Source organism: Rhipicephalus sanguineus, chromosome 1 (assembly GCF_013339695.2).
Source record: "Rhipicephalus sanguineus isolate Rsan-2018 chromosome 1, BIME_Rsan_1.4, whole genome shotgun sequence".
Taxonomy (NCBI): domain Eukaryota; kingdom Metazoa; phylum Arthropoda; class Arachnida; order Ixodida; family Ixodidae; genus Rhipicephalus; species Rhipicephalus sanguineus.
In genome coordinates, this window is record NC_051176.1 from 338,630,383 (window position 1) to 338,644,155 (window position 13,773).

The following is a 13,773-nucleotide window of genomic DNA, read 5'->3' on the forward strand; positions in this document are numbered from 1 at the left end:
ATTGTTCAAATAGCTTTCCAGAAACCTCGTAGTGCATGTTTCATGCCAAGGAAATGTTTTTTTTTTTTTTAAGAAAATCACGTTGGAGTGGTCTGCACGGCGTTAGCGCACTTCAAGTCACCCGCCGGAACGGGCCTTATGACGTAGCAGTTGACGTGCCCAAGCTTGCCCGCCTTTACTGCCCGGCCGCCGACGCTACGTTTTCTTGCGCAACAACGGCCATCAACCTTGCAAGACGCAGCCACGGGCCACTCCGAAACTGTATAGTTCACTGTAACGGAGCTTAGCTTGGCCAGCAGCAGCAGTAAAGTAGCAACAGTGCGAAAATAGCGAGAGCCAAGCACACGCAGGAGTACGCGATACCGAAACCACCACTGAGACACGACTGCGTGAGCGAAGCGCAGCTCGCCGAAAACGGAACTTTTGAACCACTCGCGCCGTTCCCCATGGTAACGCTAAGAGGTTTTTTTTTTTTCCATGAATCAAATAGAAACAAACAAGCAGCATTTTTATTGCGTTTAGTGATGCACGGAAGGGTGTTTTTTATCGCAACAAGTTTGATTACTAGTGGTTAATTGTACTCGGGACTCTTGACGTCATCGGGATCATTTTCAAAATACCCCCCTCGTGGCGATCATCGTGTCCTACATTTACCTTAATTTCTCGATTAGTAGAGCACTGCTGTTGACAGCATTGACGTTTTAGACGTTCTCACATATTGACCTTTCACTCTGACATAAATTGTTATTTGCCTTTAGTGTCCATTTAAACTAGCTTCAGTTGCTACGCATCGTCACAAAAAGCAATGTCACCAAAAATGACTTGCTGCGAGCCCGCGGCCGGCAACGGGGCGCAGCGTATCGAACACACGCATGCAGTCTCTCGTGTTAGCATAAATCTCGTAACCCGTACATTTCTTTACGTTTTTGTTGAATCTCGCCTGGTGGCGCTACAAATAATTGCGCTGACTATCAAATTTCTTGTATTTTAGTTCATATTTCGCGTTCATTTTGGTAGCAACACGTAGCAACTGAAGCTATAGGTTTAAGAAACAAAAAAGAAAACCAATGCAGCTGTTACAAGTGACACTAAAAATAAAACCCACCATGTACCGCTGCAACTCGAAGCCGGGTCTGTTAAATGGCAAGCGGGTATTCTACCTCTGCACCACTTTGGTGGAGCCGCGCGCAGCTCTTAAACGACGACACAATGCAGGCGAAAGATCGCAGCGCCACAAGCGTCTTGGCCCTGTTTTGGCTTCACTTTTCGAAGCTTATTCAGAGCACTCCCCTATTCTAGTACATTTTAACGTTACATTGACGCGAAAACCGAGCACTCTATAGTCCTACGCGCATGCTCCGTCGCGTCACCTTGACGCCAGTGCTCTTGCGCGCGCCCGGCGTCCCTGTTGTATAGAATTTTGTGGAATATCGTGGTTTTCCTATTTAGTCTTTCTTACGGCGTTGCGCTTCAAAAAAAAAAAAAATAGCGCAGCTTGCAATAAGTCGCGCAAGGCTGGGTCTAAGCCGAGCTGCTGGGCACCTAGCTGTGTCAGGCTTGGCTAGGCTCTTGTCCTCTCACGTCTCCCTTTCCCATCCCTTGCTATACTATACTATACTATACTATACTATACTATACTATACTATACTATACTATACTATACTATACTATACTATGCTATACTATACTATACTATACTATACTATACTATACTATACTATGCTATACTATACTATACTATACTATGGCTGTGCTTGCTCTCGCAAGAATTTTTTCTCTTTCTTAGCTTTATTGCTCTTTCTTTCTCTCTCCCTGTACTCGTTCTAAAATGCTTAATTAGATCTTAATCACCGATATTGAAGCCCCCGATACAGACAACATTGAAATTGAACACGCAGGGCACGCGCAAATGCGGCTACTGTGTTACGTCAGACATGAACTTCTTGTGACGTTGTAACGAAAAAAGAGTGCACGGAGCCAGGGACGGAAGGGGCACACACACGAGCGCTGACACACAACTGATTATTATTTGCCGCAGTGCATGGAATATGTAGCATACACACGAAAATCAAGAACTGTTCAATAATCTCGTGCACTTGTCGTCCACGTCTGACGGACTTTGAAAAAAGTCACCGACGATTGCGATACTGCCTAATGCGAATTCTGAGCGCAGCTTCGTGTTGGGGCAAAGGCCAACTGTGAAGTTTTGTCTATCCGCAGTTGTAGCAGTGTAACATTCGTTACATATTGACACAGAAACTGACAGCGCTCGAGTGCTACACACACCATTCCGTATATTGCAGGGGCCGCGAGCCAAGCGAACGCCGACAACGCTCGAGTGCTACGCACACCACTCTGTGCATTGCAGGCGTCGCGAACCAAGCGAAACGCCATCAGCCCCGTTATGACAAGCGAAGCCAGCCGCAGTGCACGTGCCAGCCCTGCATGCACACGAGCTCCGACCGAGGGGCCAGCGCGCGTGGCGGAGGAAGAAAGCGAGGTTAGAGGCCAGTGGCTCGTGACATCGACAGACTGCGCGTTCGTTTTTTTTTTTGCTCGTTCGTTCTATCAGTTACGCCGCCGACGCCAACGGCGACGTCGCTCAACACAGGAACGGGCGCCTACTGAGAGCTGCGCTCTACAAGGCGGTTCGCAGCAGAACCTAGTCAGGAAAAACGGCAAGCCGTCTGAAGTGGACCGCTCATTCATTGCGTGAGATGTGTAGTGCTTATCTGTGCGTGTGTAGGGCTTTCGCAGCACAGCTAATATATTCTTGTCATAAATAGTGTTCATGTGGTTTCGCTTTCTCCATACGATTGTTTCATCTATCTAACCCATACATAGAAGACCTATCGAAGCTAAGGTTTCAGATTTCTTTCTGTTCTCTATATTTTTTCAACATGTTTCTCCTTCAGAAAAGGCATGGACTAATTTCCAGCGCAGACTGGTTGCTGGACAGAGATGAGTTGACATCGAAGTTCAATTCTAGAACGAAAATGATTGTTGTCAACACACCCCACAATCCAACCGGAAAGGTGAGCCCTTACCATGCGTTTGGAACGCCGCGCGTCAATTTTTATAGAGAGTGCTATGGAGATAAAGCTGCTTTTTTTTCGCCAACACATGGCTAATAGATAGCTTGCACGTGACGTCATGGACGGAGCTTCAGGACGTACTGGCACTCCACGATGCCGGCTGTGATGACTAACAAGTTGCATCAATGTGAAAACGACGTGGCAGGAACGTCTCTGTGCGTAAATAACGAAAGAATCTGCATGTGATATTTTGATAACATTATTGTGACATCGCAGAAGTCGCGTCCCCCCATGCTGGTGCTCTAAAACGGCGGTTTCAGTGTCGTCAATGAAATCCATCTATAGTTGCGAATGCTAGTAAATATTCTTAATCTCCTAATGGTGAGTAGTTAGTAAATTGATCACCATCTTTTAAATAATTTATGATGACATGTGTTATAGTTCTCAAGTTGGAGACACTCAGCGCTCAAAACATAAACGCTTGGAATACAGCAGTGTAGAAAAAGAACTTCGGCGAATGCTTAGCCCTTTCTAAGAATATGAAAGCGAAAGCCTACTTGAACCTTCGGTGATCTGCTGTTGAAATTTCTGTTGATGTGCTTCATTTTACGACGAACGCTCTGCTGATCTACTGTTGAAGGTTATATTTAACTTGGCCCTGATGTCGTGCCCAGCTCTGTTACGGTATTTCTATCAGACTTTAAATTGAAGTTTAGCTAAACTTTCTGCTAGGCCTCCGAAGAACTTCCCATAGATGAGCATATACATTCTATTGGCCATTACGAGCTGCTATGCTGACGTTTGCAGAACTTTAAATATCGTTTACCATCTGCCATAGGCGTGTGGAACTGATGCTGTACTGCGATCACGTACGTTGAAGTGTGTATGTAAGCTCTCAAACCAATTTCTCATTATTAAGTCGCAAATGAACTCAGAGCACTCCAACTGTACTACTTTCTTGTATCCTTTATTCACACTTTATGAGATCCAACTCTCCGATTACAACCTTCAATCACCACGGCACATATCACCACAGCACTTCCAACAACATATCATTGTCCACTTGATTCACAGCGTATATGTGCACACAACATCCCCAGCAACTTTAAGCGGTCGCTCGGAATCCGCACGTACAAGCATTAGCCCATGATCTGTGAAGTAGCATGAAGCATACTGTATCACTTTTACACATTCCCTGTTGTGAAATACTAAATCAATACGCGTGCCTATATTAGTAGCTGCCATTTATCGTAAAATTTAGCACATCAATAGAAAGAGCAGCGCATCAACAGAAAGTTAAAGATGGCTTTCACCTTTAAATTTTCAGAAAGTTCTAGGCATCCCCCGAATTTTTTTTTTACTCATACGAGTGCCGCAAAGACGAAGCCGACGAAGCAGACCCGCAGCTTGCGCGATCATGTGCTTTTTTAATTGTTTTACTCAAGCTAACGCCGCAAAGACGCAGTAAACGAAGTGCGCGCGTAGCTGGCATGCTCGCTTCTCTCTTTTTCTTTTTGACCATTTGTTTTCGACCTCACAAGACATTTAAATATCGATATTTAGGGCTTTCATCTTAAAGATGGTCTCGGCCTGACTGTCCCGACGTGGGAGCGGCCCGCCGTGTGCTAAGGCACACGCCTCCGGACTTTGTTAATAAACTTCTTCCAATCCAATCCAATCCAATCTTAAAGATAGCCTGAGCGAAATGTACGTGTTTGGTTCAATTCGCTTCCGACGCGCGTTACATTTGGCTAAATGAAAGGCGCGTTTTAGATAAAGTTACGTGGAACGCCCTTTATATCGACAGTCACCAGGGAGACGCCGGCCCGACGCCGTCTGTGGCCCAGCCCAAGCTCGTGATAACACGCTTTCATTCCCAGCGCAATCAACATCTCTACTCTCTTTTCAAGCGTTCACGTGAGTTTCCTGGGCGCCCTCGATGTAAAAAGCAAAAGTGAAAGCGATGACAGCCTCTTCACGGAGGCGGTCAATGTTGCAGTCTGCCTGCGAAAGGTCCTAGCATTGCAGTCACATATCTTGGAAGTGGTTTGATATATACTGTGGCTGCCTTGCAAGTTGCTCGCGTCAGACGTCACTTAATTTTTAATTGGTTCTATTCAGCAATGGGCTAATATTTTATGCATTGAGCGAAGATACAGGCAAATCCCTCGGCCGGAGTCGCTGCAGCGCAATGCATAAGACGACTCGAAGGCGAAAGCCATTTGTTTCTTCTTTTTCCTCTGAGTCGATGTACTGATCCTCCCCCGTGCCCCACTGGAAGCTTTGTGCGCCTCACCTGTAGTTGCCCTGCTTCCGTGATCGTGATCGGCCTACCTTTGACCAAGCGACGATGCCATGTGATAACGTCATAATGTGACGTCGAATTATGCGACGTCATAGTGACGTCATGATGATGTCACTATGTTTTTTTTTGTAAAATTTCTTTCTTTTCCTCTCTGAAGGTTTTCTCCAGGGAAGAACTCGAAATGATCGCACATCTCTGTAGGAAACACAATGTCATCTGTCTCATAGATGAGGTTTATGAATGGATAGTCTATGAAGGCGCCAAACACATCAGGATGAGTAAGTCTGCGCATTTGCTCTCGCTTACGGCCAGTAGCGTAGTCAGGGAGTGGCACACCGGGCGCGTGCCCCCACCCCCTCAAAATTTCCTTCTTACATGGAATACAGAACACAAAATGCCGGTCGACCATACTTGCATGCGTGGCCCCCACGTAAAACAAATTTGAGCCTACTCCACTGCTTGCGGCTGTTTCATATTGATGGCTGTAGCCGTCAGATGGCGAATTTCTAAGAGCACTTCCGTGCGCGAATCTTTCCTGTGCTTGTGTGTACTGGTGCTTGTGTGTGCGCACCTGAACTTACCTAGAACATGACTGACGCAGATGCTCATGATTGCTACGCCGATTACCTATATTCCGGAGCAATAAAAAATAGACCATTTGTGAGTCAACCATGGCGTAGAACTTTTTACATTGCCCCTCTGCCATTCGTTGGCATTCAACGCATGCAATACGGTGAATATATATATATATATATATATATATATATATATATATATATATATATATATATATATATATATATATATATATATATATATATATATATATATATATATATGGCGATATGGCCGAACCATATCGCCAAATATATCAGGAACGTACCTATTAAAGCACCATATATTATTAAATTAGGTATATTATTAGCCTGGAACCCCTCCCCCCCCCCCATTTTATTTCCCATTCAAGCTTATTGAAACTTCGTCATTAGGTTCAAATATAAAACTTTTATCCAACGCATCAACTTAACTTGATGTTGACTGTTGACGATGTTGAGTGTTGGCCATCAACATCTTGCGGAAGAAGCAGTGTGTGGAATAACTGTGCGTATGCCTATACTACAGAACCTCATAGTACGTTTAGCACAAATGACCACGACCATTCAGTTTGTCGCAACAGTTTCTTTCCGCAACACATGCTTGCAAATAGGTACGCTTTGACATTACATTTGCCCCATCAATTAACGCAGGATTTATTAATATAAATATATATTTTTTCAAAAGACAACAAAACAACGAAACTCGCGTAGAACGCTGCATTCGCGCATAATGCTTTCGATGTGTACGCCGCATCGAAAGCATTTGTCGAGGCAAGATCCCCACGAGCGTCGCAGAAAACACACTTTGCCTCCAGCCACTACTTAGCACCTGAAACTACCCAGGAAAAGTACAGTGTGCATATGACGCAACCAGGCCCGTAGCCAGGAATTTTTCTCGGGGGGGGGGGGGGGGGGGGGGGAGGGCACTTCCTGAAAACCTTGACTTTTGAGAAAAACACGTATTTTTATTTTTTTTTTGGTAAAAACACATACTTCACCGAAATTTCCGGGAAGGGGGGGGGGGCTAGGGTTACGGGCCTGGACGCAACCATATATATATATATACGCACACACATACCCATACACTTTGCCTATAGTTTGGTTCGTCTAGAGCAGGGATCTCAAGCACGGGGCCCGGCCCGCACATGTTTGTCTTCACGTCTTATTTCATTTTTATTCCCTTTATAAGTATGTTCATGAATTACACAGACGGGACTAGTTTGAAGCGTTTCCTGACTGCGGCCCGCTAGCAGAGGTGAGCTTGAGACCCCTGGTCTAACGCATAGCATGTAGCATTTGTAACTTCGAAGCTTCCCTGTAATGAACATCACTATTGCTGTTCAGTGTGAGCATGTATTATTTCTTCCGTCCTAGACACTCTCCCTGGTATGTGGGAAAGGACTATAACTATTGGAAGTGCTGGAAAGAGCTTCAGCGTCACTGGCTGGAAGGTTGGTAGACTGTTTATCGCAATCATTTGCTCCAGGACACTTGCTTTTTTTTGTTATTTCTTGCGCATTGTCACACTTTCATTGCGCAAACATGTACACGCAGAAGTCACACATCGATATAAGGAGGGATATATCTATCGATAACCCATAACAAGCCTTATTTATTTTTGTATCCGTCTGCACTGAATAGAGATAGTATACGGTCTGCTGGCGCGGACGGGTGAAGGACAGATGCGTTCGTTTGCAGAGTTCTAGCTTGTTCAAGGACTACAGGTTGTATAGCACAGAAGGAGTGATCACAAAAGGAAAAACAACACGACACGCAAAAATTGCAAAGCGATGACGAAAATTCTCACGAGTGTGTCCAAGGGGTATCCCATCAAGCTATTCATTGCCGTATAATTTTCTTATTGCGCCTCTCTTTCGTGTGAAGGGAAAAATACGAAACTGAATCACAACACTCCATCTCTCCAGCCAAATAAAGTTAAGCTGTGAGCTTGCTTCATAGGAAAACCGAATGCGTTAACACTCAGAATACGAGGTTTTTATGCTTGGCCATGAAATGTGGACTTCCTCCTCAAAGCGGTTACAAACCTTCTTACCTGCTGCCATCATTCCTGGTTAGGTTTCCTGTTAAGCACGTCTCAAAGCCATTTGAGTATCGATCCCAGTTAGAACGTAAATCACATCCTACAGCCAGATGCCTTTGTTATACTCGATATACGCTATGATAATATATTTCCTGGACGCTGATACACAGAAGAGAAACGTTCTAAGTTTACTTTCTTACACCTGATAATTCGTTATATCTGCGCTCGTTATATGGAAGTTCCACTGTACTAACTTTCGAAATTGTTCTCCAGGTGCCAGTCTGAGCCAAAAAAATGGGCGTTGGTGGCTAGTGGCAGCGCGTAAACGTGATCACCAAATGTATAGTGTGCTTATGTCTGCGTAATGGTGCTTATTGTGTACATATAGAATATGTGAGGGAAAATCCGAATCACAGCCAATTTATATTGTTGAATTGGAGTATCTAAGGCACTGACGAGTGAACTTGAATAAAACTTCGAAGTACGAAACAGTTTTCTTTGTGGGAGAAACAAAATTGAATTTTTAAATTAAATGTCCCCCGTAATTAAGGCGTTATTTGTGTTCATTCTCGGATTTCCTTTGAGTGAACTTGAACTTGAGTGTTTCATTGTTAACCCATTGCCCTTATGGATGCATATAAATCCTTGTGTATAGTGCGTACAGTGTCATGTGGCTCAATCTTACGTGTGTGATCATCTGTGGCTCAACACGCTATAGTAGTCGAATATGTTAAGGCATATGTGTGATAGAATGAGCCAGTGAGTGATGGGTGAGGGAACGCTCGCCACTCATGATATACTCTCATGAGTGGCGAAGCGTTCATGGGAGGATGCGTGAATGAGCCAGAGGAGTGCGCACTGTTAAATTTTGTGAGCTTTTGTTACCGCTATGGAGTTAATACGACTTTCGCGCAGATCGGCTGGGCCTACGGTCCACGACATCTGCTCAGAGGTCTGCAGCTTGTTCACCAAACCTGCGTCTACGCTCTCAGTACCCTCCTTCAGGTGAGTTGCTTTGGAACCCTAAAGCTCTGCTTAACTATCCGGGCCGTGCTACGATTAAAAAGCTTACGTTCTACCCCTCAATGTTGCTCAGTGGCTACATTGTCGCAGGCCCAATTCCTCGCAGCCGCGGCCTCATTCGTTGACGGCTGTCGGCAATACCGTTTGTTTGCTTTATTTAGCTCCATGCCAAGTACTCCAGGTACTCAACACCTGGAGTACTTGACTGGGGCCCTCGACTTTCGCGTCACAATAACAGTGTTACTATCGTAAAATAAAGTAAACGCCTTTACCTACTCCCACTTTCGTTATGGTAGTAACAGCATTCCTGCGCCACGCTTATGTAAAAACTGAAACGAAACTGCCCAAAAAAGGCATAAAGAAGAAGATTTACAGACAAGAACTAAGGTGAGCGTGTGCGCTAATATCTTTCTCTACCCGCAGAGTCGCGTCCCTGTGCAGATGCAACTGACTGATTCGATACGAATCTGCAGTTGCTACATGCTATCCGCTTCTATAGCAAGAAGTAAACGGTGAAATCAGCCATCTCTTCATGTCATCCCACGCAGAGGTTAAAGTGTCATGTATGTCTTGCCGTTATTATTCAGGTCAGGTTTTTAGGGGCGAAGCTCCTCAAGGCGGCACCCGTTCGTCCCTCGTAGTCGTAGTAGTCGTAGTGCGTAACCAGTCGTAACGCTAGTACCAGATCTTGACCTCCAAGGTGGTGCCGGTGGGAGATTTTTCCTGTGCGTTGTTGAACAATAAAAAATTCGCAGCGTGCGCGTTAACTAAAAGCCGAATTCTTCTGTCTCTCATTCCCCATTAGCAGCCATTGGCATGTTCCAGTAGGAAACGTTAGTAGAAGTAGAAGTGTAAGTGTTAGCTAAATGCCGACTTCTTCTGTCTCTCATTCCCATTAACAGCCATTGTTTACCTCCAAGGTAGTGCCTGGTGAGATTTCTCCTGTGCGTGATTAAACAATAAAAATTTTGTTCAAAACGCCGTTGATTGATGAAATAAACCAACGAAAGACGCCAGATGTTTTCTAAAAGCAAAACGAAAGAACGCCAGATGTTTCTAAAGCAAAACGAAAAGACGCCAGCTGCTTAACGAAAGACGCCAGATGTTTTCTAAAGCAATGGTTTTCTAAACAATGAAAATTCACAGTGTACATGTAAAATTAAAGTGAGCTGCAAGTCGTCATAACTCATCGAACCTTTAGTATAAACGCGCCCGATCTCACGTCGGTGATGATGTACTGGGCAGAATTCACGGAAGATTCACGGTTTACCGATGAACCTCCGCAGCTTCGCCCACTCATCATCATTCACTCCGTGGATATGCTGTGATTTTTTTTTTTTTTTGACGCTGCTAGGCCTACAAATCGAGGCCGAGTGGTAAAGGTGGTTTGGTTAGCAGGTGACTAGCGTGCGGATGATACGACACTATGAATGAGTTGAGAAGGGCGTTGGTCTCCTACTGTCGGCTAAATACGCTGCAAGGCGCTGCTGAGAAAGAGAAAAGCACTGCTGAGATAAAGCAAAGCTGCTCTGTCGCAATCATGCGAACGCAGCCTATGGTTACATCTCTGCAGAACCTGTCTTGCATTAGCACACCAAGGAAGCACGCATCGGGACGATGGTGAGGAAACGCTGAGCAAACGACGTGACGGGAAAGAACATATCCACATGAGCTTTCACCCTTCCCATTGGCTAAGTAGTCCTGCAGCTTCCATAGTCCTGCAATGAAGTACTGCGATTGTTAGTACGAACGAAAGGCAATGGCGGCGTACTTAAGTAGGTGTAAGTATGAACGTGAGTCACAAGAGGTCGCTAAGAGTCAACGGAAGTGCATATGTGACGGAACCTAATATATAAGTGGGAGTAGGCGCGATCATGTTAACCCTTTCAGCCCTGGATTTTTTATTTTGGCTGGAGACCTTTTTTGTGCGCGTTTTCCTAATAGGTAGGACCTCAGAAGATCAAAAACGAAAAATCGAGCCAGTGGTGCAAATATTTATGGATTAATTCGCATATAATCAAATTAGGTCATCGGGGCTCAGTTGTTGTGAAATTAGAATAATGGTTTCTTTCTTTCTGCTACTCACTAGAGCACACAAAATGTGAACCACGTCTCAATTTTCAGCGTGATACTCCTTGAAACAGCTTCTGTACGACGTCCCAAAAACGGCGCTTAGCCGCCTCAGCTGACCCGCCTCGTCGTCACCCATGACTTCGGTCAAGCTTCTTCTTCTTTGTGGCTTCCAGCTCAGCAAAGATGTCGCAACTTTAATGTCAATCACAGTGGGGATCATTGAAAAAGTATTTCCCCGAGAATGAGCAGTTTTGGTTTCATTTCTGAGGTGCTAGGGGAAATGTTCCGTGGTGGTGTCAATTGACACCGCCAGGGCCGAAAGGGTTAACGTGAGTACGGGCCGGTAAGCGTGAATAAAAAGAATTATGCACACGAGTGAACTTTGGTGAGTATCAGTTGCCGGGGGGAGGAACATGAAATAGCGCACGTGAGTGTGAATGAGTCCATTCTTTTCATAAATATTAGTTGGTATGAACGTCATTTCATTTTTGCCATCCTGAAGATGACGTCATCGCGATAATCCACAAGAAAAAACGAAAGTAAGCATGATATGTCTGGATCAAATATATGTAAATAATATCCTGTCATACCACATTAAAAAAAACATATTTGGCTGAACACCTGTAAACATGGCGTCCCATAAAGTAATAGATTTTCTATGGACGAATCTGCTTTGCTTCGACAGGATGAATATGAAAAAAAAAATCCCGGGGTTTTACGTACCACAACCACGATATGACTGAGCGGCTGTGTACTAGAGACACGAGGTTAATTTTGACTACCTATATTTTTTATTTCATTTCAATTCAATTTATGTCGAACGAACTTGTTAAACATAGTGTACAATTTATTGCTCTAATCACACTGCACTTGTTGAACAACCAGGCAGTAGTTGGAACTTTTGTATATGCATTGTCGTGCCTGGGTATTTGGATCCGTCCCTCCTCGGCAACCATGCTGTTGCTACGATAGGGCAGCGTCGTACTCGGACTCCGTTTGGTAGTGTAGTCGAGTCTCCGGGTTGAGGAAATGCTGCTAGCAAGTTGGGAAAACAATAACAAGTTTACTGGCACATTTCGTACACTCAATTACATCGAGACAAGGTCAGAGTTCAGCTACGAGCGAATTGGATGAGCCTGTTACCGAGGGCTCAGAGCCCCATTTCTCACTCAGCACCGTCGTTTTAACCCCTCAGTTTGGCTCCTCCTTCTTGATGACCACCAATCACACACACGACACCTCCCACCATGGCACAGTCCATTTCACTGTCGCCGAGGGGTCGTTGCACTCTTGAAGCAGCCAGGGTCCGGTGGTCGACGGCACGCAGGTGGGGGAAGCAGGACAACAAGTTCCTCGGGCTCTTCTATTCCCCGAAGGGCAGAACATGTTTGCTCCTCCGATTCTTCCCCGAAGGCAGAACGTGCTTGCTCCTCCGATTCTTCCCCGAAGGCAGAAAAGGGTCTGCGGCGACTCCTGTCCAAATATGCAGGTCATATCGTTTCGGCAGCATACCAAGTCCAACCCAGGTGACCCATTGTCTCCGGCTTTGCCGTCCCAGGAACGCCGTTTCCAGGAAAGATGCAGGTGTTCTAGCAGTGTGAGAACGCCTCGCCCGCCGATTCTCATGGTCAGCGCGATGCCACCGACTGCCAGTCATAACAGCATGCAAAGCTTTAGACAGATATAGAGGAAAAATCAGGAGCGCCAGTGGATTAATGTGTAAAAATCACATGTTCACAAAATTTTCACAAAATTCGAACGTACATCCGCATGAAAATACAACAGTATATGACATTCCATGTGGCAAAACAGCGCATTATACAAGCTAACACCATACATAAAAATGACATAAAAATCCATACGCATAAAAAGCCTGTTTTCTATATTTATTAAAATCCATATTCAAGAAAGCCAACACGTATTGCAGTACTATCATTATTTCGATAGTATGGACACCCCAGCGCATTTTTGTCGTCGCCGTCGCCGTCATGTTCAGTGTAAAGTCCAAATCGATAACATCGTCCCGCGCGTCGTACGTTTTGTCTGCGAGTGAAAGCGCGCGAGCGCTGCCAACAAACGTCGCTCAAGCACAGATGAAACGAGCCGGCAGTCTTCGTCGCGTGAGCTGAAAAGACAAGTGGGACAATTTGTAGGAGGCCACTGCTTCAAAGCCCGCCTCGTTGGAACTTTGGTTTTGATTTCGCAGCCTTGCTCAAGGTTGTCATGTATTCGCTTGTGACGCTCTGGCGTGTCTTCTAAGTATGATAAATTCTGTGCACGTTCGTTAGTGGCGCGAGAGATTCATAGGCAAACGGAAAGACACTTCTTCTTCCCCTGTTTGAGATGATTGTGCAACTAGTGTTTCATTCTATTTCACCTCGCGCCACAGGAGGCGATTGCAGTGAGCCTGGAGAAAGTGATGGAGCGCGACACCGAGTCCGCGAGCTACTGGTGCGACCTGTCTCGTACTCTTCAGCGGAAGCGGGATTTCATGTGCGCCTCTCTCAGTGCTGTTGGATTGGTGCCCACAGTGCCCCAGGCCGGATACTTCCTTGTCTGCAACTTCTCCTCGCTCGGTAAGCATGATGTGTACGAGTGGTTGTTAAGAGTTAGTGGAAGTCGCCTGCCCAGGACGGTGTGACTGTCTACTGTTTGTATACAGTATATACTACGCGGCACACAAAGAGAGAGAGGAGAAAA

General features: G+C 45.3%; 1 protein-coding gene across 1 annotated transcript in view; it reads left to right on the forward strand.

Moving 5' to 3' along the window:
- The window catches only part of LOC119388916 (kynurenine aminotransferase-like), a 43,952-nt gene that overhangs the window by 19,898 nt on the left and 10,281 nt on the right, over window positions 1-13,773 (forward strand). The window contains exons 5-9 of the mRNA XM_037656275.2: window positions 2,916-3,035; window positions 5,498-5,618; window positions 7,311-7,387; window positions 8,893-8,982; window positions 13,463-13,649. Coding sequence (XP_037512203.1) covers window positions 2,916-3,035; window positions 5,498-5,618; window positions 7,311-7,387; window positions 8,893-8,982; window positions 13,463-13,649 — 595 coding nt within the window. The remainder of the gene's footprint in view (window positions 1-2,915; window positions 3,036-5,497; window positions 5,619-7,310; window positions 7,388-8,892; window positions 8,983-13,462; window positions 13,650-13,773) is intronic.